The sequence below is a fragment of the Somniosus microcephalus genome, chromosome 12, assembly GCF_052327205.1.
Source record: "Somniosus microcephalus isolate GS21.2 chromosome 12, FLI_Smic_1.0, whole genome shotgun sequence".
NCBI classification, from domain to species: Eukaryota; Metazoa; Chordata; class Chondrichthyes; order Squaliformes; family Somniosidae; genus Somniosus; species Somniosus microcephalus.
The window spans coordinates 20,888,255-20,914,926 of NC_140998.1; the positions used below are offsets into that span (position 1 = coordinate 20,888,255).

The following is a 26,672-nucleotide window of genomic DNA, read 5'->3' on the forward strand; positions in this document are numbered from 1 at the left end:
ATGGTGAGGAAACGGAACAGAGGTAAGGGAAGTGAAACTGAAACCAACCACAGTCACAGGCAGTGATGAATGGAATATTTCATCACACTTATTTTCCTGGCTAACAACAGAAGACGCTGGCAAAACTCAGCAGGCCAGGGCAACATCCGTGGAGAGAGAAACAGAGTCAACGTTTCAGGTCGAAACCCTGCGTCCTGGCGTTTTGCCTGTTAAGTGCAGGTACTTTTTGGAAGCAACTTTTGACCTATATACTGTCTGACAAACTGTCTACGACTATCACATTGCAGGAAGTGTTAATTAAGTGTTAAGGAAGAGGAGAGGGAATCAGTTTTTTAAATCACCAAATGAAAAAAAAAACATTAATGAGAACATATTGCAATTCACAGCGGCAGGGGGTCTGAACACAACCAGAAGGGGCATATCAATCAGCCAATTGCTCTCTTGCTGTGAGAGTGGCTTATGCTATGAGTTGCTGCTAGCTTTTTTTCCCCCCTGAGGAGGAAGCGTTATAATTGAAACAAATAAAGACAATGGGTAATAATAATGGAAGATTCTGTTCCATGGAAATGGCATGTAGGCTGGCATTTAAATCTCCAACACTAATTAACTGCACAACACTGGCATCCGAACTGGTGCTGATACAGCGCCTGCCATTTAATGAGTAACCTTCAGCGACCCAACTCATTCTCTCCATGTTCTTCAAAGCTCGTGCAACACAAAGGAATGGATAAAGGAGAGACTTTGCTTTCCTTAGAACTACACAGAATTTACAGCACAGAAACAGGCCATTCGGCCCAACAGGTCTGACATGAATCAGTCATTCATGAAAGAAAGACTTATGAAATAATACAGAGCGGCCTACGGGTGGCGCTGTCCAGGGAGAGTATAAATACTCGGGCACGGGCCCAGCTTGCGCAGGGCATTCTTAACAGGAACTAGTGAAGGACACCACTAGACCTCCATGTTGTAAAACAGTTGATTAAAGCCTTGTTTAACGCTTAGACCAAGTGCCGAGTAGTTTTCTTACGTCAAGGTCCATGCCGGTGCTTATGCTCCACACGAGCTCCCACCCACCCTGCTTCATCTCCCCCCATCAGGGTAGACGTAGAGAAGATGTTTCCACTTGCGAGGGGGAGGAGACCAGAACTAGGGACCGTGAATATAAGATCGTCACTGAGAAATCACAATAGGGATTTCAGGAGAAACTTATTTACCAAGGGAGTGGTGAGAATGTGGAGCTCGCTAACACCTTGACTGGTTGAAGCGAATAGTATAGATGCATTTTAGGGGAAGCGAGATAAACACATGAAGGAGAAAGGAATAGAAGGTTATGTTGATGGGGTGAGATGAAGTGGGGTAGGAGGAGGCTCGTGTGGAGCAGAAACACCGGCACGGACCAGTTGGGCTGAATGGCCTGTTTCTGTGCTGTAAATTCTATGTAACTATGTAGCACATCCTTCGATTCCTTTCTCCCTCATGTACCTAGTTGGCTCTAGAGAAACGAGCCCCACCCTGTTCAGTCTTTCCCGATCAGTATAACTATGTTCTCATTTATTGGATTGAACTGAAAGTTACCCTTCCCGGCCCCTGGTAGCCTAATGAGTAGAAGTACTGCTCGGTGTGGTGCTGAGCCACACAGAGCAGGAGGTCCCAGGAGCTGAGCTAGCCGACCTCAACTGGGGTAGCCGCCAGGAATGAATTGGCATCAGGACCTTTGGGATGGGAGAGGGTCAAACTAGAAAGCATTTCCACCTCTGATCGCTATCCAGTGATCCTTGCTGAGGCGGGAACAAGCTCAGTCTTCACCTTGCTGTCGTCCCATGGTTGAACAGCCTGCTGAAGGATGACTACTTAGCCAAGGCACTGGAGGGCAGCCATTTCCCCCAGTATGGTACCGGGAAGGGGGAAAAGAGGCAAATGGGAAAGCAATGTTCAACAAGATAAATGGATTACAATGTGGACAGATCCGATTTAAAAGTCACAGTTTGGATGGCAGGCTATTCGACTGCATAATGCATCACGGACAATCCAGATTCAGTCCTCACCAACACACACACACACAGACACACAGACACACACACACAGACACAGAGACACAGACACACACACAGACTCACACACACAGACTCACACACACAGACACACACCCACACACACACAGCCACACACACAGAGACACAGACAGACAGACAGACACACACACACACACACACACACACACAGACACACACACACAGAGACACACACACACAGACACACAGACACAGACACACACACACAGAGACACACACACACAGACACACACACAGACACACACACACAGACACACACACACAAACACACACACACAGACACAGACACACACGGTCTCTTTCAGACAGGACTTGTTGGATAGCGGCCAGGAGCACAAATCCCTGGGGCCAATTGAATCGGCTCCCTGATACCATTGACCAGAAACCTAACTGGACCAGCCACATAAATACTGTGGCTAAAAGAGCAAGTCAGAGGCTGGGTATTCTGCGGCGAGTGTCTCACCACCTGACTCCCCAAAGCCTATCCACTATCTACAAGGCACAAGTCAGGAGTGTGATGGAATACTCTCCACTTGCCTGGATGAGTGCAGCTCCAACAACACTCGATAAGCTCAACACCATCCAGGACAAATCAGCCCGCTTGATTGGCACCCCATCCACCACCTTAAACATTCACTCCCTCCACCACCGGCGTACCGTGGCTGCAGTGTGTACCATCTACAAGATGCACTGCAGCAACTCGCCAAGGCTTCTTCGGCAGCACCTCCCAAACCCGTGACCTCTTCCGCCTAGAAGGACAAGGGCAGCAGGCGCATGGGAACACCACCACCTCCACGTTCCCCTCCAGGTCACACACCATCCTGATTTGGAAATATTTCGCCGTTCCTTCATCGTCGCTGGGTCAAAATCCTGGAACTCCCTCCCTAACAGCACAGTGGGAGTACCTTCACCACATGGACTGCAGCGGCTCAAGAAGGCGGCTCACCACCACCTTTCAAGAGCAACTAGGGATGGGCAATAAACGCTGGCATTGTCAGCGACACCCACATCTCATGAACGAATAAAAAAAAACTATTGTCCCCCATCCCCCCAACCCTCTCCCCCACCCCCCGAGTCCACCCACTCCCACCTCACTGTGATCAGCTGGCTCACTACTGCGTGGGCGTGGACCGCCCGGGACTGTACGGTTCACTCACACAACGGGCGGTGCTATTACCAACCCAGCCAGTTGGGGTGGGGGGCTGTATTTAATTAATTATAAATATTATTGACATAATCAGTGGTGAACTGCTACTGGAAGAAAGAAAAACAAGTTAGACACAGAAAATCAGTCACAGCATTTGACAAACGTTTAAACCACTGGATTATCAGGACATCATCAAGGATTGGGATTAAAAGCAAGAGAACGAATTCTCAGTCCATGGGGCCACACTCGATTGAGATCGAATCACAGGCGGTGGAAGCAGATTTAATAGTAACTTTCAAAAAGGGAATTGAATAAATACTTGAAGGGGAAAATTGTCAGGGCTTTGGGGAAAGGGCAGGGGGAGTGGGACTAATTGGATAGCTCTAACAAAGCAGGCAGCACAAGGAGCGCACGTCAACTCAAGCACCCCACCCACCCGCCCCTTCAACCACCGTCTGCCCCACCTGTGACACAGACTGTAGGTCCCGCATTGGACTCATCAGTCACCTGAGAACTAATTTTAATGTGGAAGCAAGTCTTCCTCGGTTCCTGAGGGACTGCCGAAGAATAGAAGAAGAAGCTCTACCAAAGCGCCGGCACAGGGCACAATTGGCTGTAAGAATCTATGGCCAGAATCTTTTCCAGGTCAGCGGGTTGGGGGCGGGGGCTCCTCCGAGGCAGGTGGGAACCCCGACTTTAACGGCAGGGCCTGATTTGAAGGTGAGGCCTTGGATTCCCGCCCGCAGCTGGCCAGCTCGAGACACTGCCTGGCTGCGGGCGGGTAGGCCTCAGAAGCGCGGGATCGCGGGAGGAGGATCGGCAATTGGCAGGGGTCGGGGGTCAGGAGCATCGGCAGGGGTCGGAGGGGGAGGCCGGGGATCGCGGTGGGGGTGGGGGGAATTGGTAGGGGGATAAAGAGGGTTGGAGCTGGCCTCATTATCATCATTGTGGGGGGGGGGGGGGAGGCTGGGGCCGGGGTGCAGGGGAGTAGCGGCGGCCTGAGAAGGTGATCGGGGGGCCGAGGATGGGGGGGTCTCCAATCATGGGGGGGGAGGGGGGGCGGGTGCGGTTGGGACCCTGGGTCCAGAAGGTAGGAATAAAGGCACTTACCTCCTGGATCCAGCAGCCCCCGCCTCTGGTTAACTGCCAGGTTTCAGGAATTGTGTGAAACTCGTCTCCAGGCAGTTAAACACAAAATGGAGGGGGGAAAAAAAGAGGTTTCCAGCCTCATTACAATATTTAAATTGAGGTAACGCTCCCTGGGAGCAGATTGGTCACCCTCCAAACCAGAAGTGGATGGGTTGGAGGCAGGATCAGGTCGGGAATCCCATTTTTAACACTTTAACTGCCCCCACACTCCAAACCCACCTGTTTTTTTGGGGGGGCGGGGGGTGGGAATTTCCGACCATATGATTTTGTGACAATGGAATCTAAAGAGAAGGTGGAAAAAAAAACTTATTTTAAGAAATCATAATTATTTTATTTTTAAGAGAACTAACGACTGTACGAGAATCGACTGAGGCCCCGTCCGATCTAGGCATGGTTGTCAAGGTAAGATATGTCGCTGATTGCAGGAGCGCCTGGACATTAGGAACCAATTATGAGCAGCAGAGTCTCAAAGATAGCGTCCGTTAACAATGCTGCCTGCTTTCAGGTGCTTAAATGTACTGATGTAAATTAGAATAGAGGTCCATGATCATAGCTATCAGGGTAAGTGAGTGCCAGTGTCCTCTCAAGAGCATTTATCAGCCTCCAGACTTCACGTGGAGGCCCATTTAGTGCTGTTTTAATGGGTTACTGGGGTTGCATGAGATTTCATTTTGCCTGGTAGTGCCGTTATTATCCGCCTCCGTCCATCATAGTTCATACCTTCAATAGCCCTTCATTTAAACGGTTCAGGGAAATGTCCTTATGTCTTAATCACGGCAGCAACAGTTGGCAGTTATATACAGCGCCCTTAATGCAGTGAAACATCCCAAGGTGCTTCACAGGTGTGTTATCAAACAATACCTGGCGCCGAGCCACATTTTAGGAGATATTAGGGCAGGTGACCAACAGCTTGGACAAAGAAGTAGGTTTTCAGGAGCGTCTTAAAGGAGGAAAGAGAGGTAGCGAGGGGAAGAGGTTTAGGCAGGGAATTCCAGAGCTTGGGGCCCAGGCAACAGAAGGCACGGCCGCCAAAGGTTGAGCGATTATAATCAGGGATGCGCAAGAGGCAGGAATTTGAGGAGCGCAGAGATCTCGGTGGGTTGTAGGGACTGGAGGAGATTGCAGAGATGCTGGAGGGGGCGAGGCCGCGGAGGGATTTGTAAACAAGGATGAGAATTTTAAAAATCGAGGCGTTGCCGGACTGGGAGCCAATGTAGGTCAGCGAGCACAGGGGGTGATGGGTGAACGGGACTTGGCTGGAGAAGCCCATCTTTCTCTAACTGGCCATCGACTGGATTGGTGGAGTTCTAAAAATCTGTTTTTAAATTTTTGGATATTGCTTTACTCTCCAAAATGAGGAACAAAAGATGAAAGAAATGTAAAGCATAGAAAGTGTGCATATACGCATGCTTCTAAACGTGGCTGCATATGGACAAGTGGCCACATGGTCCATGCGATCAGCAGACTCTATTGAGAATCTACAATGAATCTCCATCCTAATGCAAGAAACATATACAGACATCAGCACACTGCTCTTGCTTTTTTCCAAAATTAGGATTGTCTATTACAGATCACAAAGAGCCCGAGATCTTGTGATGAAGCCCCTTTCTCAGTCTAACATTTCAAAGCCTTTCTTTTTTCCCGTGCTCATCAATATGAGGGGCGGTTAGTGCTGAGAAACAGAACCTCTTCCGAGCTTTCACCGTCTTCGCCAAGCGCTCGCCAGTCACAAGCAGCGCGTTTACATAGAATTACATCATAGATACAGCGCAGAAACGGGCCATTCGGCCCAACCCAACTAAAACAGCTTCGGTTCAGAGTAAAGCTCCCTCTAAAGTGGCCTCAGTTCCAAACTCAGAGGAGCAGTGCGATGGGTCCATTTACCGCACCAGAAAATCCTCCTTGTACACCGTAGGCCCCACACCCACCTGAAACCGCCCCACAGTTAAAAGCACTTTCCCCCACCCCTCTCCGTCTTGGCCGGACTCAAACCCAGGTCCCCGACGGTGGAAACCCAGCGAATCACTGATTGCTTCGCTCTCCGCCCTCACCCCGCTCCCCACTGCAATATTTAAGTATTAGAAGGCACCCCAGCGTGAAGGTATAAAGCTGAAACAGAGATCCGGCTTCACATAAATATGTATCTACAAGCTCCCAGGATGGGTACATCTAGTACAGAGGGTACAGTAAGGGCTTTGTCTGCCTCTTTTAGGTTTCTATCATCTCTCTTATCAATTTATCACGGTACAGCATCGGGTAGCACTGCTATCAAAAGCTTTTTCCAATTGGTCGAGCTGAAACAATGGAGAAATATCATAAAACAAGGGTTCTTCCAATAATTGTTTTTAAACGTATTTCTTTAAAGCTTTTCTTTAATAGTCGATGCTTGACTATTGCGCCCTTTTTGGGGAACTGTTTTTCTCTTGAAGAAAGGGTTGGGAGAGGGGAAAAGGGTAAGGGATGAGGAGAAGAGGGGAAAGTTTTAACAAATCTCTACAAAAACAGAGAACAGAATCACACGACGTCACAACATCGACAACGGTAATCACGGACACAAACCACGGACATCACTAGTTCCAAAGGAAAAAAAAACCACAGGAGGAGACTGAGAGGCGGCAGCTCCGAGGTATCGACGACACAGACACCAAATACAACTCATAAAACAAACTATTGTCCGAACGAACACTGCAGGCCGGATGACTGATCCCGTATGGGTTGCTATGAGACACACAATGGCGCCATCACAGTCCATGCACTGGTTATAGGGTCATGAAAAGGGTGTCTTTTTTTTAATAAGTAGCTACCACTACTGCATGCCACGTATGAATGTTTTACGAGACTGAACATGAATTCGTAATCGTTTAGAAAATAACAATGTTTCCTGACAATAAAATTCTTTTTATGCCATCTGCATTTTCTTTAAAATAAATTATTATTTAAACGAAAAAAAATAAAATAAATTTCAAAGTAAAATAAAAATTGAAGTAAAGGCCAGGCAGAGCAGTGACAGCAAGGAGGGAGGTACGGGTGCGGGAAGGGGCGGGGGTGAGGAGAGTGGAGTGATTGGCATCACCTATTTAATTCCAGTTTTATTATTCTTTCATACACAACTTTCTTTGGCAGCTCAGGGCAGAAGTCACCACCCTTCCTGCCAGGTTCGATGGCAAGAAAAGATTTTGTTGCCTCTAAAGCGGGCAAAAAAAAATAAAAAAATAAAATTTCAATTGAAAAAAAATCACAACGATTTTTTTTAAAAAAGAGCCTCGATAAAAAAAATATTCAAAATTATTCTTAATTTTTTTCTTTATGTAATATATACGAATATATATATCTATATATAGATATATATATTGATATTGTCATTCTCTACCACCAAAATTACATGCGGTACATGATGAAGTGAAATAGTGAGCAATGTCAGATATAACTGGCGCTTGACGACGACACAAATCGAACTTAAAAACTAGGCGTGCGTTTACAGAAAAAACAACATCGCATGCAACTGTTCAAGTTTGCTGATGCTGGGGTTAGAATGAGGGAGTGAATTTCTGTGTAAACATATGATTTGATGGTGGGGGACTGTTGAAATCTGTCTTTTTTAACCAAAAAAATATATATATTTTCCCCCAAAATAAAATAAAACTATATATAAAACTTAGGGAATCTTAAGACTTAGGGGCATTTGATTGACCTGTATCAAATACATTTACTTAATATTAATTAAAAAATAAAATAAAATGCAAGCCCAGTTAAAATATTTTTGCTATAAAAATCTTTTGCTTAATATCTCTTTTCATATCTGCGCTATTGTTTATATATAAATATATATATACATACACACGTGTACATATATATATATATATTTAAATATGTAGGTAAGCCTGCAAAGGTTATTCTACATTTAAAAAAAAATTCATACACAGAAATTCTTTGATATCTGTTCTCTATTACAATAGCCTAACCCATGGCAAGCCTTAAAGAGAGAGAGAGAAAAAAGACCAGCCTAATATTTGCAATAAATCAGCTCAATATCATACGTTTTATTCTTCTGCTAGTGGCAGTCAAAATGCTTCCGTCAGTGAACGAAATTTTTGATTAAAATAGAGTGTGGAAGCCAAAAAAAAAAGGAGCAAATCGTCGCAACGGTGGAGATCAACCGCGTGACTGACGGCAACATTTTGGTGCATCAGTCGGATTAACACGGCCCCCGTCCATTACTAATTTCAGCTATCTGTAGCTGGACCCAGCTCCTGGAGCGACAAAATTAGTGCACAAACGACACCATGTTAACCGCACTTGAGATCCCATGGGCATCTGTGCGCTGTCAATGGAGAGCAGGAGAACAATTAGCGGGATTAACGTGAAATCTTCATTAGCCCTGCTTCAAATTTATTCTGATGAGGGGTCCCAGAAGAATTGCGGGCGGTAATTCCCAATTTGTCATCTGTTGATCAAACAACTTTTTTTTTTTCCCGTCTTTTGGTTATTATTGCCTTACTCCGAAAATGTTGTCATTTTAGTCTCGCTTCCCTTCCCCCCCCACACTGCTCCATGGGACCCGATGCCTTCGACTAGGACTTGTCGACTGGTTTCTACTTTCATTATTATTAATTTTATTTTATTTTTTTACACCAACTACTTTTTGCAAAAGAAAGGAAGAAGAAGCAAGCGAAAATGGACTGACCTAACCCACCTGAGCTCGGCTCACACTCATCGAGGTCCTCATCGTCACTCGCACACTCGGCCGAGGACACTATAAGGTCATCGGTGACCTGCAAAGAGAAAGAAAAGAAAGACACGGGAAATGTTACTACGGGCAATTCTCTACAAGTTGAAACAGAAAAAGAAAGAACTTGCATTTATATAGCACCTTTCACGCCGCCCCAAAGCGCTTTACAGCCAATTAACTACTTTTTGGAGTGTAGCCACTGTTGTAATGTGGGAAACGCGGCAGCCAATTTGGGCACAGCAGGCTCCCACAAACAGCAATTTGATAATGACCAGTTAATCTGACTTTAATACTAAAATTGGAGCTTGGCCCATTCAGGGGTGATGTCAGGAAGCACTTTTTCACACCAAGGGCAGCGTAAATCTGAAATCTTCCCCCAAAAAGAATGTGGATGCGGCGGGGGCGGGCAATTGAAGCTTTCAAGACTGAGATCGCTAGATTTTTTGCTGGGTAAGGGTGTCAAGGGATATGGGGCTCAGGCAAGTGGAGTTGAGGTGCAGATCAGCCGTGATCTAATTGAACAGTGGAGCAGGCTCGAGGGGCTGAATGGCCAATTCCTGTTCCTATGTTGCTAAACACACCATAGCAGCACACAGCTCCCCTCAATGCAATCTCTTTGCGCCCACAGTAAAAAAACAAACGCTCTCAGGGTATCAACATGCTCCTATTTATTTTTAAGTAATCATATATAATGCATTAGATGGTATATAATTATAAGCCTTTACTACTCATGAGCAATGCCATGGGACATGCACAAGAATGCATGCACATCCTCAGTGCATTCAATATGCACTGTTGTATGAATTTGTTTGCACGAGGGATTTAATGCTTTACATGATTTACAAACCCTCATCCATGTCTTTGTTACCTCTAGACTTGACTATTCCAATGCACTCCTGGCTGGCCTCCCACATTCTACCCTACGTAAACTTGAGGTCATCCAAAACTCGGCTGCCCGTGTCCTAACTCGCACCAGGTCCCGTTCACCCATCACCACCGTGCTCGCTGACCTACATTGGCTTCTGTTTAAGCAACACCTCAATTTCAAAATTCTCATCCTTGTTTTCAAATCCCTCCATGACCTCGCCCCTCCGTCTCTGTATTCTTCTTCAGCCCCACAGCCCCCCCGAGATATGTGCGCTCCTCTAATTCTGCCCTCTTGAGCATCCCTGATTATAATCGCTCAACCTTTGGTGGCCGTGCCTTCTGTTGCCTAGGCCCTAAGCTCTGGAATTCCCTGCCTAAACCTCTCCGCCTCTCTACCTCTCTTTCCTCCTTTAAGATGCTCCTTAGAACCTACCTCTTTGACCAAGCTTTTGGTCACCTGCCCTAATTTAAGCTTATGTGGCTCGGTGTCAAATTTTTTGTCTTAAAATACTCCTGTGCAGCGCCTTGGGTCACTTTACCACGTTAAAGGCGCTATATAAATACAAGTTGTTGTTGTTGATTTCACCGTGTCTGTCGCAAGAAATTCGAGGTGCAGCGCAAAAAGAAAGACCTGCATTTCTATAGCGCCTTTCAGGACCTCGGGATGCCTAGTGCGTTTTATAGCTAATTAAGTACTTTTTTTTGAAGTGTAGTCACTGTTCACAGAAATCACAGAAACCCCACAGTGCAAATAGAGGCCATTTCGGCCCATCGAGCCTGCACCGACACATATCCCACCCGATCCCCGTAACCCCTACACCAACACATGTCCCACCCTATCCCCATGTATTTAATCCCCCTAACACTAAGGGTCAATTTATCATAGCCAATCAACCTAACCGCACATCTTTGGACTGTAATGTAGGAAACGCGGCAGCCAATTTGCACACAGCAAGATCCCACCAACGGCAATGTGATAATGACCAGATAATCTGTTTTATGGATGTCGGTTAGAACATAAGACGTAGGAGCAGGAGTAGGTCATTTGGCCCCTCGAACCTGCTCCACCATTCAATAGGATCATGGCTGATCTGATCTTGGCCTCAACTCCATTTCCCTGCCCGCTCCCCATAACCCTTGACTCACTTATCATTCAAAAATCTGTCTATCTCCACCTTAAATATATTCAATGATCCGGCCTCCACAGCTCACTGGGGAAGAGAATTCCAAAGATTCACGACCCTCTGAGAGAAGAAATTCCTCCTAATTTCAGTTTTAAATGGGTTCCCCCTTATTCTGAAACTACGCCCCCTAGTTCTAGATTTCCCCACAAGGGGAAACATCCTCTCTGCATCTACTCTGTCAAGCCCCTTCAGAATCTTACATGTTTCAATAAGATCCCCTCTCATTCTTCTAAACTCCAATGAGTATAGGCCCAACCTGCTCAACCTTTCTTCATAAGACAACCCCATCATCTCCGGAATCAACCTCGTGAACCTTCTCTGAACTGCCTCTAATGCAAGTATATCCTTCCTTAAATAAGGAGACAAAAACTGTACGCAGTACTCCAGGTGTGGTCTCACCAATGCCCTGTACAGTTGTAACAGAACTTCCCTACTTTTATACTCCATTCCCTTTGCAATAAAGACCAACACTCAATTTGTCTTCCCAATTACTGCATGATAACTTTTTGTGATTCATGTACAAGGACCCCCAGGTCCCTCTGTACTGCAGCATTTTGTAATCTCTCCCCATTTAAATAATAATTTGCTTTTTTATTTTTCCTACCAAAGTGGATAACCTCGCAGATTCCCACATTAAACTCCATCTGCCAGATTTTTGCCCGCTCACTTAGTCTATCTATGTCCCTTTGGAGATTCTTTGCGTCCTCCACACAATTTGCTTTCCCACCTATCTTTGTATCATCAGCAAATTTGGCTACATTACACTTGGTCCCTTCATCCAAGTCATTAATATAGATTGTAAATAGTTGAGGCCCCAGCACCGATCCCTGTGGCACCCCACTCGTTACAGTTTGCCAAACTGAAAATGACCCATTTATCCCGACTCTGTTTTCTGTTAGTTAGCCAATCCTCTATCCATGCTAATATATTACCCCCAACCCTGTGAGCCCTTATCTTGTGCAGTAACCTTTTATGTGGCACCTTATCGAATGCCTTCTGGAAATCCAAATACATGACATCTACTGGTTCCCCTTTATCCAACCTGCTCATTACATCCTCAAAGAACTCCAGCAAATTTGTCAAACATGATTTCCCTTTCTTAAAACCATGCTGACTCTGCTTGACTATATTATGATTTTCTAAATGTCCTGCTACCACTTCCTTAATGATGGACTCCAGCATTTTCCCAATGACAGATGTTAGGCTAACTGGTCGATAGTTTCCTGCTTTCTGTCTTCCTCCTTTCTTAAACAGGGGCGTTACATTTGCGGTTTTCCAGTCCGCTGGGACCTCTCCAGAATCCAGGGAACTTTGGTAGATTACAACCAATGCATCCACTATCTCTGCAGCCACTTCTTTTAAGACCCTAGGATGCAAGCCATCGGGTCCAGGGGACTTGTCCACCTTTAGTCCCATTAGTTTGCCTAGTACTTTTTCTCTAGTGATAGTGATTGTTTTAATTCCCCCCCCCTCAATCCCAATAGCCCCTTGATTATCCATTATTGGGATGCTTTGAATGTCTTCCACCGTGAAGGCCGATACAAAATAATTGTTCAAGGGATAAATATTGGTCAATATAAGGGAAGAAAAAAGGGCGATAAGCTCCAGAAGGACAAGTGGTCCTCGGGTAGAGCCAGTGATTTACGGACAAGGCTCGGAGGCTTCGCTCCAATCAGTAACTTGTTGCCCATCCTCTAGCGATTAACAAAACCATGAAAAATTCAGGGGCGGAAAAAAAGGGCAGATTTAAAAAATAAACGTGAATACTTGTCTGGGTGCGGTTACATTTTGGAAAACATAAGTTTGACGCCGGCTGCCAGAGCCATTTCCCATCTGTGCCAAAGCTTTATTGTTAAGGTGGCAGGCAGCGTCTGTCTGGCTGCTGCTGTCAATCGGTTTGGATTAAAAATGTCACTCACCCGAGAAGATTAGCTCCCTGTGTGAGGTGGGACACGCTGCACTAAAAGAAGCTCTCGGAGCTACAGGGAAATGCGGCCTCCTGCGTTACACCAGCCTCGCAACTGAAAATAAAATGCTAGTCACCTCATCGGCCTTGTCATCAATTGTTCCCGCTTCCATTAATGAAAACAGAGATGAGTTTTCTTTTAACCTTCTAGCCCTGGGTACACCAGTAGAGGCTGTGGATTCTCAAACACACAGGCATGTCCAAACATGAAAAGTTCTTCTCCTTGACCGCCCGTTTTAGTTGAGGTGCTCAGCTTCCCGGCGTTTCGCCTACCTACCCCCTTCCCAATTCTCCAACTCTCATCGACGCCCACTCCCCGTCCCGCCCGGCCAGTGCCCGTGTCCATCAGGCACTGGTACCCATGTCCCCATCTCCAGCAAGGCGAGCCCCAAAGTGCGCTCGCTCCATGTACTGTGCCCGGCCCTGAGCTAAGCTTCAAAAGCCCACATCCAGCTCTTCACCACCCACACCTCCCCCTCCCCAACCCCCCACCCCCACCCCCTGCCCAAAGACAATTTGAATTCTGAGAGGGTGAAATTAACATTCACCAGCAGCGCAAAATGATTCATAAGAAAAAGAACATAAGAAGAAATAGGAGCAGGAGTCGGCCATTCGGCCCCTTGAGCCTGCTCCGCCATTCAGTAAGATCATGGCTGATCTTCTACCTCATCTCCACTTTCCTGCACTATCCCCATATCCCTTGATTCTCTTAGTATCCAAAAATCTATCGATCTCTGTCTTGAATATACTCAACGAATGAGCCTCCACAGCCCTCTGGGGTAGAGAATTCCAAAGATTCACCACCCTCTGAGTGAAGACATTTCTCCTCATCTCAGTCCTAAATGGCCGACCCCTTATTCTGAGACTGTGACCCCTGATTCTAGACTCTCCAGCCAGGGGGATCAGCCTCCCTGCATCTACCCCTGTCAAGCCCCTTAAGGCTTTTATAGGTTTCAATAAGATCACCTCTCATTCTGCTAAACTCCAGAGAATATAGGCCTAGTCCACTCAATCTCTCCTCATAGGACAATCCCCCCATCCCAGGAACCAGTCTGGTGAATCAGCAGCCTGATTTCCCATTGAACAGGTTTAAGGTAATTGGCAAAGGAACCAACGGGGACATGAAGAGAATTTTTTTTACGCAGCAAAGAGCCGGCACAGGCACAATGGGCCGAATGGATCTCCTTCTGTGCTGCATCATTCTATAAACCTACATAGAATCACGTAGAAATTACACAGAGACAGACCATTCGGCCCAACTGGTCCATGCTGGTGTTTATGCTCCACACGAGCCTCCTCCCACCCTACTTCATCTCACCCCATCAGCATATTCCTCTAGTCCTTTCTCCTTCATGTGTTTATCGAATTTCTCCTTAGAGGCATCTGTGATAGTCACCTCAAACATTCCCTTGTGGTGGCGAGTTCCACTTTCTCACCACTCTCTGGGTAAAGAGGTTTCTCCTGAATTGCTTATTGGATTTATTAGTGACTATCTTAAATTCACGGCCTCCCCTCCTCCACCCCTCCGTGAATTGAAACAGCTTCTCTACGTCTCTAACATCTTCTCTCGGTCTACGCTATAATTACACCCGCCAACCAGTGGAGGCCCTGCAGTGCTACCACTGGCGGGAGTGTGCAATTACAGTCCCCGGCGCCTATCGCGGGCTGCGTTGATGCTGACGCGATTTGCCCGCCACATGTGTTGGACGGGTTACACGGTCAAAAAGCTCTGGCTCTATCCTTGAATTCCTGGGGATGTTGGGGATGTTTTATATGGTTAAGAGCCCTACGCCAAGGCAAGTTTGGTTGCTATGGCAATAAGGTCAATGACAAGAACCAAGGTACAGTGGGCGAAGAAAACTTCAGCAAGGAAAAAGGGAGAGGTTTATTTATCGGGGAGGAACCTGCCCAGGAGGATAGAAGTTAAATCAAATGCTGCCAATAGGGTGGGTTGGAGCAGTATATTCGCACCCTGCTTTACTGACCAACTGTCTCTCCATATATTGGACGCGGATCACCTTTTTTTAAAAATTCATTCACGGCCAGCATTTATTGCCCATCCCTAACTGTCCTTGAGAAGGTGGTGGTGAGCCGCCTTCTTGAACCGCTGCAGTCCGTGTGGTGAAGGTGCTCCCACAGTGCGGTTGGGGAGGGAGTTCCAGGATTTTGACCCCGCGATGGTGAAGGAACAGCCGATTGATTCTCTCCAGATATTGTACACAGATCACCTGTCACTTCAGCGTGTTGAAGTCCAGGGAGTCAAACTGGTCTGGGGAGCTAGCCCAAAATGGCGCAATGGGGAATCAGCAGCCGGTTTTACACTCCGCCCGATCTTCTTTTCTGGAGTGAAAACACACGGAGACATGGCTGCGGCGGGGAGGGGGTGGAGAGCGTGTGTGTGTGTGCGCGTGTGTGTATTACGATGCACAAGACATCACATTTCTGTGGGGCAGGCTGGATGGACCAGAAGCTCTTGCCCCGCCCGTCATGTTTCTCATGGGACCGTACATCCTGAAAGGATGTCCTCACTTTGGGCAGGCAGACAGGCTTGTGAGCCACATGCGTGCGGGACAGAATTGGGCCCCCCGCCCCCCTGAACAGGCCCAGAACAGCTGGTGTTTGGGCAGACTCCCGTCAGGCTAGCTTGTTCCTGCTGGTCTGCCGGCAGGAAACAGATCGCGCAGTGACCAGACCGAGGGCAGCAGCGGCAGGAGCACAATGACAATGTGCCCGTCTATCGCCAAGGCAAGCGCTTGGAAACCGGCCAGGGTGCAAAGAATGTCAACGCCGCTGATGGTCTTTATGTGGGTCGACAGCGCGAATTGTGACAGTGCTGGGCTTATCACCCTTGAGCACATTGCAGAAGAGGCAAAACTGTCTGGGTGACTGTCAGAAGGAAACCCTCACGTTGAAGATTGGGGTGGTGGGAGGAGAAGGAGCAATGATATCCTGCACACTTCAGTCATCCGCACATTATACTGGAACTCGCTGTTAAAAGCATGAGATAGTTGTACAGATTTTTGCAATAACAGAGCATCATTTCTCTCTGAGATCCATTTGCAGATCTTCAAAGCCTGGCGAATAGCTTATGAATATTAATTTGCCGTGACATGCCTTTGAGAAGCAGCATTCCGTGAAAGTACAACAGCCAGTGCTACGGAGAATTTCCATGTAACATCTGAGCTGGGTTTAGTGGATGAATGAGCTGCACAGTGTCGTACTGAGCCTGCCGATTAGGAAGGTGCCAGCTCGATCCCTGGTCCGTGCTGAGCTGACTTAGCTCCTCCAGTGTGAGAGAGGGTGAGTGCATGTCTGTGTACATGCCAGCACGTGTGTGTGCACGAGAGAGAGAGACAGACGGAGAAAAACACACACACAGAGTGCGAGGGAGCGTGTGAGTGAGCGAGCAGAGAATCTGTGTGTCTGTATGAGAGAGAAGAGATAGAGAGAGGGAGAGTGTGAAAGAGACAGAGTGAGAGTGTGCGTGTGTGTGTGCGTACACGTGTAACGTTATACACGTACAATGCTCTCCTGGCTGGCCTCCCACATTCCACCCTACGTACAGTTGAGGTCATCCAAAACTCGGCTGCCCGTGTCCTAACTCGCACCAAGTCCCGTTCACCCATCACCCCTGTGCTCGCTGACCTACATTGGCTCCCGGGCCGGCAACACCTCAGTTTTAAAATTCTCATCCTTGTTTTGAAATCGCTCCATGGCCTCGCCCCTCCCTATCTCTGTAATCTCCTTCAGCCCCACAACCCCGCCACCTCCCCCAACCCCCCACCCCGAGATATTTGCGCTCCTCTAATTCTGGCCTCTAGAGCATCCCCGATTTTAATCGCTCAACCAATGGTGGCCATGCCTTCAGCTGCCAAGGCCCTAAGCTCTGGAATTCCCTCCCTAAACCTCTCTGCCTCTCTACCTCTCTTTCCTCCTATAAGATGCTCTTTAAAACCAACCTCTTTGACCAAGCTTTTGGTCACCTGCCCTAATATCTCCTTATGTGGCTCGGTATCAAATTTTGTTTGATAATCGCTCCTGTGAAGTGCCTTGGAATGTTTTACTACGTTAAAGGCGCTATATAAATGCAAGTTGTTGTGTGTACACGTGCGTGTGCGTGTATATTTCAGGAAAGGACAGGACTGGGCTGAGCTGTGATGCCTTCCTTGAAAGTTGCTGACACTCTTGTCTTGCCTGAGGTACTGGGAGCAAAGGTGCTGACAGTTCAGTATTGAAATCAGTGAGATAACCTCTCGCAAACGCTGCTGGGGGTCAGGCGGGCTGCAAATCCGTGAGATTCATGGAAAATCCATGAGAGTTAAAACATGTCTGCTACGACCACAGGTAGAAGAGTCCAAGCAGGGAAGAGTTAACATGTCAAGTGTCAGCCGTGGCTCAAACCGCAGCCTCGAGCCGCGAGTGCCGGGTGCGGATTCGGTGTCCCTGTGACTTTTCCCCAGTCCTGCTCACAGCAGAGCCCGGGAGGTTAATCTTCCATTGCTGTGACTAGATAGCGGAAATGTGAACATTGAGCTATTCTCACCAGGGCTGAAATGAGATAGCAGGCAGTATCTAAATCTGAACTTGCAACGGTTCTTGCGCATTTAGAGCACGTGTAAGTGAAACCGCGAGATGGACATCAAAGCTGTGAGAGTTGACGTGTCCGTGGAAGGTGGCCAAAGTCCCATGGAGCTGGAGCCCAGTGAGAGTTTCAATGTCCCACTAAACTGTAGCCCAGTGAGAGTTTCAATGTCCCATGGAATCATAGCCCAGTGTGAGTTTCAAGGTCCCATGGAACCGTACCCCAGTGTGAGTTTCAATGTCTCATGGAATCATAGCCCAGTGTGAGTTTCAAGGTCCCATGGAATCATAGCCCAGTGTGAGTTTCAAGGTCCCACTGAACCCTAGCCCAGTGTGAGTTTCAAGGTCCCACTGAACCCTACCCCAGTGTGAGTTTCAAGGTCCCACTGAACCCTAGCCCAGTGTGAGTTTCAAGGTCCCACTGAACCCCAGCCCAGTGTAAGTTTCAAGGTCTCATGGAACCCTAGCCCAGTGTGAGTTTCAAGGTCTCATGGAACCGTAGCCCAGGGTGAGTTTCAAGGTCCCACTGAACCCTAACCCAGTGTGAGTTTCAAGGTCCCACTGAACCCTAGCCCAGCGTGAGTTTCAAGGTCTCATGGAACCTTAGCACAGTGTGAGTTTCAAGGTCCCACTGAACCCTAGCCCAGTGTGAGTTTCAAGGTCTCATGGAACCCTAGCCCAGTGTGAGTTTCAAGGTCCCACTGAACCCTAGCCCAGTGTGAGTTTCAAGGTCACACTAAACCCTAGCCCAGTGTGAGTTTCAAGGTCCCATTGAACCCTAGCCCAGTGTGAGTTTCAAGGTCCCACTGAACCCTAGCCCAGTGTGAGTTTCAAGGTCCCATTGAACCCTAGCCCAGTGTGAGTTTCAAGGTCCCACTGAACCCTAGCCCAGTGTGAGTTTCAAGGTCCCATTGAACCCTAGCCCAGTGTGAGTTTCAAGGTCCCACTGAACCCTAGCCCAGTGTGAGTTTCAAGGTCCCACTGAACCCTAGCCCAGTGTGAGTTTCAAGGTCCCACTGAACCCTAGCCCAGTGTGAGTTTCAATGTCCCACTGAACCCTAGCCCAGTGTGAGTTTGAAGGTCCCATTGAACCCTAGCCCAGTGTGAGTTTCAAGGTCCCATTGAACCCTAGCCCAGTGTGAGTTTCAAGGTCCCACTGAACCCTAGCCCAGTGTGAGTTTCAAGGTCCCACTGAACCCTAACCTAGTGCGAGTTTCAAGGTCCCACTGAACCCTAGCCCAGTGTGAGTTTCAAGGTCCCATTGAACCCTAGCCCAGTGTGAGTTTCAAGGTCCCACTGAACCCTAGCCCAGTGTGAGTTTCAAGGTCCCACTGAACCCTAGCCCAGTGTGAGTTTCAATGTCCCATGGAGCCGTAGCCCAGGGTGAGTCAGGGCCCTCTGGAGAAGAGGGAGAAAAGAATTGTTGGTGTGTGAAAGGACTTGTGAGTGGGGCCTACAGCATTCACTATCACCAGCAACTTGCATTTATATGGCGCCTTTAATGTAGTAAAGCGTCCCAAGGCACTTCCCAGAATATAGAAGTCGGGTTATAAGCAACTATTGTGCTTATCCTGACCTATTCCGCAACGCTGAATTCTAACTGTGTAACAAGACCCAGAGACAGAAATAATGCAGCAAATTATGAAACTGAAGTTCTTGAGCATCCAGATCCCCTGGGGATATAATTTCTATATTCACATTGTTCATTAAAATTTTAATTGCTCCTATCATAAAATGTAGTCATAAAATTCTTCATTTGTGACAATTTGCAACCTGGACATTTAAAAAACAATGTCTCGTCAAGTCCTGCCGATGAAGACAGCACCCTCCCGACTCCCATTCCTTTTAACAAGATTCGCTGATCTGTTGTGATCTATTATATGTTCCTTCTATCTCACGGACCACTCATGAGCCCATATATAAAGTGCCTTCTGTATAATTCGCTATTTAACCGACCTCCAGTGTGGAACAAAGTGGGCCGACTGCTGCCGGTGTTAAAACATTCATCGCACAGAAAGTTTACAAGATTGGCAGGTCAACTCAGACGAGTGAGGCATCAGACCAACCCAGGCATCAGACCAACCCAGGCATCAGACCAACCCAGGCATCAGACCAACCTAGCTCATCCATCCAAAAATAAACACTCTTCCTCCCCAACCTCCTCCAGCACTACATCCAAATGATTCCAGGGGTTGGTCTCCACTACCCTACCCAGAAGTTGACCATTCTTTGGGGGGGGGGTTCATTTTAACTTTTGGCAATAGTGTAAAACGGGCGCTATATCGGACCCAGGAAGTGTGAATGTCGGCTGCTTGGCCTTAGCGATCGTGCCGTGCGGTCGAATAGCCCATGCTCATTGGGCTTACACGTGCAGAATGGCCACTTGGCCAAGTGAGGTGGTCAACACTTGTGGAACTGTGGTACCTGAGAGGCTAATAACTATCAGGAAAGACCGAACAGGCTGGGGCTCTTTTCTTCTAGAAAGGAGAAGGCTGAGAGGTGACCAGATAGAGGTCTTTTAAATTATGAAGGGGTTTGATGGGGTAGACGTAGAGAAGATGTTTCCACTTGTAGGGGGGGGAGTCCAAAGCTAGGGCTCATAAATATGAGATAGTCGCTAATAAATCCAATCGGGAACTCAGGAGAAACCTCTTTACCCAGTGAGTGGTGAGAATGTGGTACTCGTTACCACATGGAGTGGTTGAAGCGAATAGTATAGATGCATTCAAGGGAAAGCGAGATAAATACATGATCGAGAAAGGAATAGAAGCACATGCTGATGGGATGAGATGAGGAGGGGTGAGAGGAGGTTGGTGTGGAGCATAAACACCAGCACAGAACAGCTGGGCCGAATGGCCTTGATACGCTTATCAATTACTTCATAAAAGGTGATGAGTCGAAGAAGAGATGACGAGTCGAAAGAAGAGATGAATAAGGCTTTTATTAGCTAAGAAGAGACCATGCTTCTTCGTGAGTGACTGAACAAGTCTGAACGAAACCCACACAGTGGTGGGTGGAGTCAGCTGAGGCATGCCTCCATACACAGCGCCACCCAGAGGTGGCAATATACAATACAGTGGTTTACCACATTCACCCCTTGTTTAATGTGAAGTCCGGCGGGGTGAAGGGTACTACAAGTTAAGTCTATCAGGAGGCCTTGTCTGACGTCCTGATCGTCGTGGTGGCGGCGGTGGTGTTGCAGCATCCGACGTCGGGTCTGGTGTCTGGGTGGTTGGCGAAGATTCCTGGGGCTTTGGCATGCCGTCTGCAGGGGTTGGGTTGGGAGGGGTGGTGGGGGATAACAGTGGTAAGGGGGATAACGGTGGTAAGGGGGATAACGGTGGTAATTCAGGGGTACCCGAGGGTGCGAGATCTCGTATGGAGACCGTGTCCTCCCGCCCGTCTGGGTATGTCACCCAGGCATACTGGGGGTTGGCGTGTAGGAGGTGCACCCGCTCGACCAGGGGGTCCGTTTTATGCGTCCTCACGTGCCTCCGCAGTAGGACGGGCCCAGGAGAAGTCAACCATGCCGGTAGCGAGGTTCCCGATGTAGACTTCCGGGGGAAAACGAACATTTTCTCATGAGGGGTCGCATTAGTGGCAGTACAAAGCAGTGACCGAATGGAGTGGAGCGCTGCAGGGAGGACCTCCTGCCAGCGGGAGGTCGGAAGGCCCTTAGATTTTAGTGCTAAGAGGACTGCCTTCCAAACCGTCGCGTTCTCCCTTTCCACCTGGCCGTTCCCCCGGGGGTTGTAACTGGTGGTCCTGCTCGTGGCGATACCTCTTGTTAGCAGGTACTGCCGAAGTTCGTCGCTCATGAACGATGAGCCCCTGTCGCTATGTATATAGCTGGGGAACCCGAACAGAGCGAAGATGTCATTCAGACACTTGATGACTGTGGTACTGGTCATGTCTGGGCAAGGGATGGCAAAGGGGAAACGGGAGTACTCATCAACTATGTTGAGGAAGTACACATTGCGGTCAGCGGAGGGGAGGGGCCCTTTAAAATCGACGCTCAGGCGTTCGAAGGGGCGGGTGGCCTTGATCAGGCTTGCTCTGTCCGGCCTATAGAAGTGCGGTTTGCACTCGGCGCAGATTTGGCAGCTCTTGGTCATGGTCCTGACCTCCTCGATGGAGTAGGGCAGGTTACGGGATTTGATAAAATGGAAAAACCTGGTGACCCCCGGGTGGCAGAGGTCATTGTGGAGGGACTGCAGCCTATCACTCTGCGCGTTGGCGCATGTACCACGTGATAGGGCATCTGGGGGCTCATTGAGTTTCCCTGGCCGATACAAGATATCATAATTGTAGGTGGAGAGTTCGATTCTCCACCTCAAGATCTTGTCGTTCTTGATTTTACCCCTCTGCTTATTATTAAACATAAAAGCTACTGAACGCTGGTCAGTGAGCAGGGTAAATCGTTTCCCGGCCAGGTAATGCCTCCAGTGACGCACCGCTTCTACAATAGCCTGGGCCTCCTTTTCGACGGAGGAGTGTCTCGTCTCGGGGCCCTGGAGGGTCCTTGAGAAAAAGGCCACGGGTCTGCCCGCCTGGTTAAGGGTCGCGGCTAGGGCGAAGTCGGAGGCATCGCTCTCCACTTGGAAGGGGATGGACTCATCCACCGCGTGCATTGCGGCCTTCGCGATATCGTTCTTGATAAGAGTGAAGGCTGCACACGCCTCTGGTGTCAGGGGGAAGGAGGTGGCTTTGATGAGGGGCCTGGCTTTGTCTGCATAGAGGGGCACCCACTGGGCGTAGTAGGAGAAAAACCCCAGGCATCTCTTCAGTGCTTTTTGGCAGTGGGGAAGGGGTAGCTCCATTAGGGGGCGCATTCTGTCGGGGTCGGGCCCGATGACTCCGTTCTCCACCACGCAGCCGAGGATGGCCAGGCGCTTGGTGTGAAACATACATTTTTCCTTATTGTACGTTAGGTTCAGCCGTTGGGCCGTACGGAGGAAATTTGCTAGATTAACGTCGTGGTCCTGCTGGTCGTGGCCGCAGATGGTGACGTTATCCAAATAGGGGAAGGTTGCCCGCAGCGCGTTCTGGTCAACCATTCGGTCCATCTCCCTTTGGAAGACCGAAACCCCATTGGTGACGCCGAAGGGGACCCTAAGGAAGTGGTAGAGGCGGCCGTTTGCCTCGAAGGCAGTATACTGGCGGTCCTCATGGCGGATGGGCAGCTGGTGGTACGCTGACTTAAGGTCGATGGTGGAGAATACTTTGTATTGCGCAATCTGATTGACCATATCAGATATGCGAGGGAGGGGGTACGCGTCCAGCTGGGTGTACCGGTTTATGGTTTGGCTGTAGTCGATTACCATGCGGCGTTTTGCAGTGGTTTTAACGACTACAACCTGGGCTCGCCAGGGGCTAGTGCTACCTTCGATAATGCCCTCCTTCAATAGCCGCTCCACCTCAGAGCTGATAAAAGCTCTGTCCCCGGCACTGTACCGCCTGCTTTTGGTAGCGATGGGTTTACAGTCGCGGGTGAGGTTAGCGAACAGGGGAGGGGGGGGGACTTTTAATGTGGAAAGGCTGCAGGTGGTTTGCAGCGGGCGATTTAAAAGTTGTTGGTTGCAGACTGTGAGTGGGGGGAGGGGTCCACCGTATGCTAGTGTGACACTCTTAAGGTGGCACTGAAAATCCAACCCTAGCAGGACGGCAGCGCAAAGACGGGGCAGGACTAGCAGTTTAAATTTTTTATATTCAGTGCCCCCTACTGACAGGGTCACCACACAGTAGCCGCTGATGTCCATTGACTGGGACTTGGACGCCATAGAAATGCGATGGTGCGTTGGCAGAATCGTGAGGGAGTGGCTACGTACCGTGTCGGGGTGGACGAAACTCTCTGTGCTCCCGCTGTCGATCAGGCAACTGGTGGCGCGGCCGTTTACCGCGATATCCATCATGGAGCTGGATAGATGGTGAGGGAGGGCTTGATCCAGCGTCACGGAGGCCAGTATGTGGCTTAGTGAGTCACTATAGTCATCCGCCGAGACGGTGGTCGGTTCCGGTGACGAAATGGCGGTTGAGTGCGTTGGATACGATGGCGGCGGATGCCATGCGGCCGGGGGTACACAAAATGGCGGATAAGATGGCTGCTCCCACGGCCCGCACGCTGCGCTGCTGGCTGGCTTCCCCTTGCAGGCGTTAGCGTAATGGCCTTTCTTCCCGCAGCCCGAGCAGGTAGCTGTCTTAGCTGGGCAGTGCGCTCTGGGATGTTTTAACTGGCCACAGAAATAGCATTTTTGGGCCTGGTTACTGGGCATCGAAGCAGTTCTTACCGGAGGCTGCTGTCTCGGTTGGGTCGCTGCAGCGGCTGGTGCCGGGGGCGGCGGTCCCGTGTCCCACGGTTTCGATTGCCATGTCTCGGCGCCGTTACGGGGGTATGCCTCGAGGTTTCGGTGGGCCTCCTCTAACGAGAGCGCAAGGGCAATGGCCGTCTTCAGGTCGGGTTCCTTGCTTTCTAGCAGTCTCTGCCGGGTGTGGTCTGACTGGAGGCCCCTGACGAAGGCATCACAGGCGAGTCCCTGCGCGTGCTCCACAGCCGTTACCGCTTTACAATCGCAGTCTCTGCAGAGTGCCAGTAGCGCCCGTGCAAATGCCCCTACCGATTCTCCCGGTTGCTGCCTGCGGGATCCCAAGAGGTGTCGGGCGTAAATTGTGTTCACTGGGCGCGTATATTGCCCTTTTAGTAGCTCGAGGGCCGCCACGTACGTATTAGAGTCCCGGATTAGCATATATACTTGATGGCTCACCTGGGCGGTCAAAATTTTCAGTTTGTGATCCTCCTCTGTAACCTGTGAGATTGCGAGGAAGGATTCAAAGCAGCTCAGCCAATGTTCAAACTTGGCTGATGCACCCACCTCTTGAGGGTCGAGGTCCAGGCGTGGTGGTCTGAGGGCTCTCAGCAATGTCTGCTGTATCCGTTGCTGTTGTTGCTCCTCAGGTGTCGCCATTTAACTTTTAGCTAATAAAATTGATACGCTTATCAATTACTTCATAAAAGGTGATGAGTCGAAGAAGAGATGACGAGTCGAAAGAAGAGATGAATAAGGCTTTTATTAGCTAAGAAGAGACCATGCTTCTTCGTGAGTGACTGAACAAGTCTGAACGAAACCCACACAGTGGTGGGTGGAGTCAGCTGAGGCATGCCTCCATACACAGCGCCACCCAGAGGTGGCAATATACAATACAGTGGTTTACCACAGGCCTGTTTTGTGCTGTAAATTCCGTGTCGTTCTAAGGAAAGCAAAGTCTCTCCTTTATCCATTCCTTTGTGTTGCACGAGTTTTGCAGAACATGGAGAGAATGAGTTGTATCGCTGAAGGTTACTCATTAAATGGCTGGTATCAGCACCAGTTCGGATGCCAGTGTTGTACCATTAACTAGAGCTGGAGATTTAAATGCCAGCCTACATGCCATTTTCATGGAACAGAATCTTCTATTATTAATACGCATTTGTCTTTATTTGTTTCAATTATAGAGAAGATGTTTTTCCACTTGTAGGGGGAGTACAAAACTAGGGGTCATAAATATAAGATAGTCACTAATGAATCCAATCGGGAATTCAGGAGAAATGTGGAACTCGCTACCACATGGAGTAGTTGAGGCGATTAGCATAGATGCATTTAAGGCGAAGCTAGATAAACACAGGAGGTAGACAGGAAGAGCAGGGTATGCTGATAGGGAGAGATGTAGTATGTTTGTAGAGGTGGGAGGATCGTGTGGAGCATAAACACCTCAATGGACTAGGTGGGCCGAATGGCCTGTTTCTGTGCTGTAAAATCTTTGTAATTCTCCAACAGCACGTGTCTGAGGGAGGGAAGATATGTGTACGGCAGTGTTAAAGACGGTTTCCATAGAAGCAAAAGCCCCAATTTTAAAGTAGCCCGCCCTGGTGGGAGGTGTAACAGGACTGGGTTAAGAACATAAGAAATAGGAGCAGGAGTAGGCCATTCGGCCCTTCGAGCCTGCTCCGCCATTCAATGAGATCATGGCTGATCTTCTGCCTCAACTCCATTCACTGGCCCTATCGCCATATCCCTTGATGCCCTTACTAGTCAGAAATCTATCGACTTCTGTTTTGAATATACCCAATGACTGAGCCTCCACAGCCCTCTGGGGTAGAGAATTCCAAAGATTCACCACCCTCTGTGTGAAGAAATTGCTTCTCATCTCAGTCCTGAATGGCCTACCTTTTATCCTGAGGCTGTGGCCCCTGGTTCTAGACTCCCCAGCCATGGGAAACATTCTCCCAGCATCCGCCCCATCAAGCCCTGTAATAATTTTGTATGCTTCAATGAGATCCCCTCTCATTCTTCTGAATTCAAGAGAATACAGGCCTCGTTTACTCAATCTCTTCTCACACGACAGTCCCGCCATCCCAAGAATCAATCTCATGAACATTTGTTGCACTTCCTCTATGGCAAGTATATCCTTCCTTAGGCAAGGAGACCAAAACTGTACACAGTACTCCAGGTGTGGTCTCTCCAAGGCCCTATATAATTGGAGTAAGGCTTCTTTATTCCTGTACTCAAATCCTCTTGTAATGAAGGCCAGCATACTATTTGTCTTCCTAATGGCTTGCTGCACCTGCACATTAACTTTCAGTGACTCATGTACAAGGACACCCAGGTCCCTTTGAGCATCTGCATTCCCCAATCTTTCACCATTTAGGAAATATTCTGCCTTTCTGTTTTTACTACCAAAGTGGATAACTTCACATTTATCCACATTATATTCCATCTGCCATGTTCTCGCCCACTCACTGAGCCTGTCAAGATCCCCTTGAAGCCTCTTCACATCCTCTTCACAACTGACACTGACACCTAGCTTTGTATCATCAGCAAATTTGGAAATGTTACATTTAGTCCCCTCATCCAAATCATTGATATAGATTGTGAATAGCTGGGGCCCAAGCACCGATCCTTGCGGTACCCCACTAGTCACAGCCTGCCATCCTGAAAAAGAC

At 48.6% G+C, this 26,672-nt stretch overlaps 1 protein-coding gene across 2 annotated transcripts in view; it reads right to left on the reverse strand.

Moving 5' to 3' along the window:
• nrxn3a (neurexin 3a) overlaps window positions 1–26,672 on the reverse strand; it is a 2,455,668-nt gene that overhangs the window by 61,357 nt on the left and 2,367,639 nt on the right. The window contains exon 20 of one of the 2 annotated variants that reach the window (XM_086002654.1): window positions 9,062–9,140. In XM_086002654.1, the coding sequence (XP_085858780.1) occupies window positions 9,062–9,140 (79 nt within the window). Of the gene's footprint in view, window positions 1–9,052; window positions 9,141–26,672 lie in introns of both variants that reach the window. The other variant, XM_086002656.1, reaches the window with a different exon arrangement.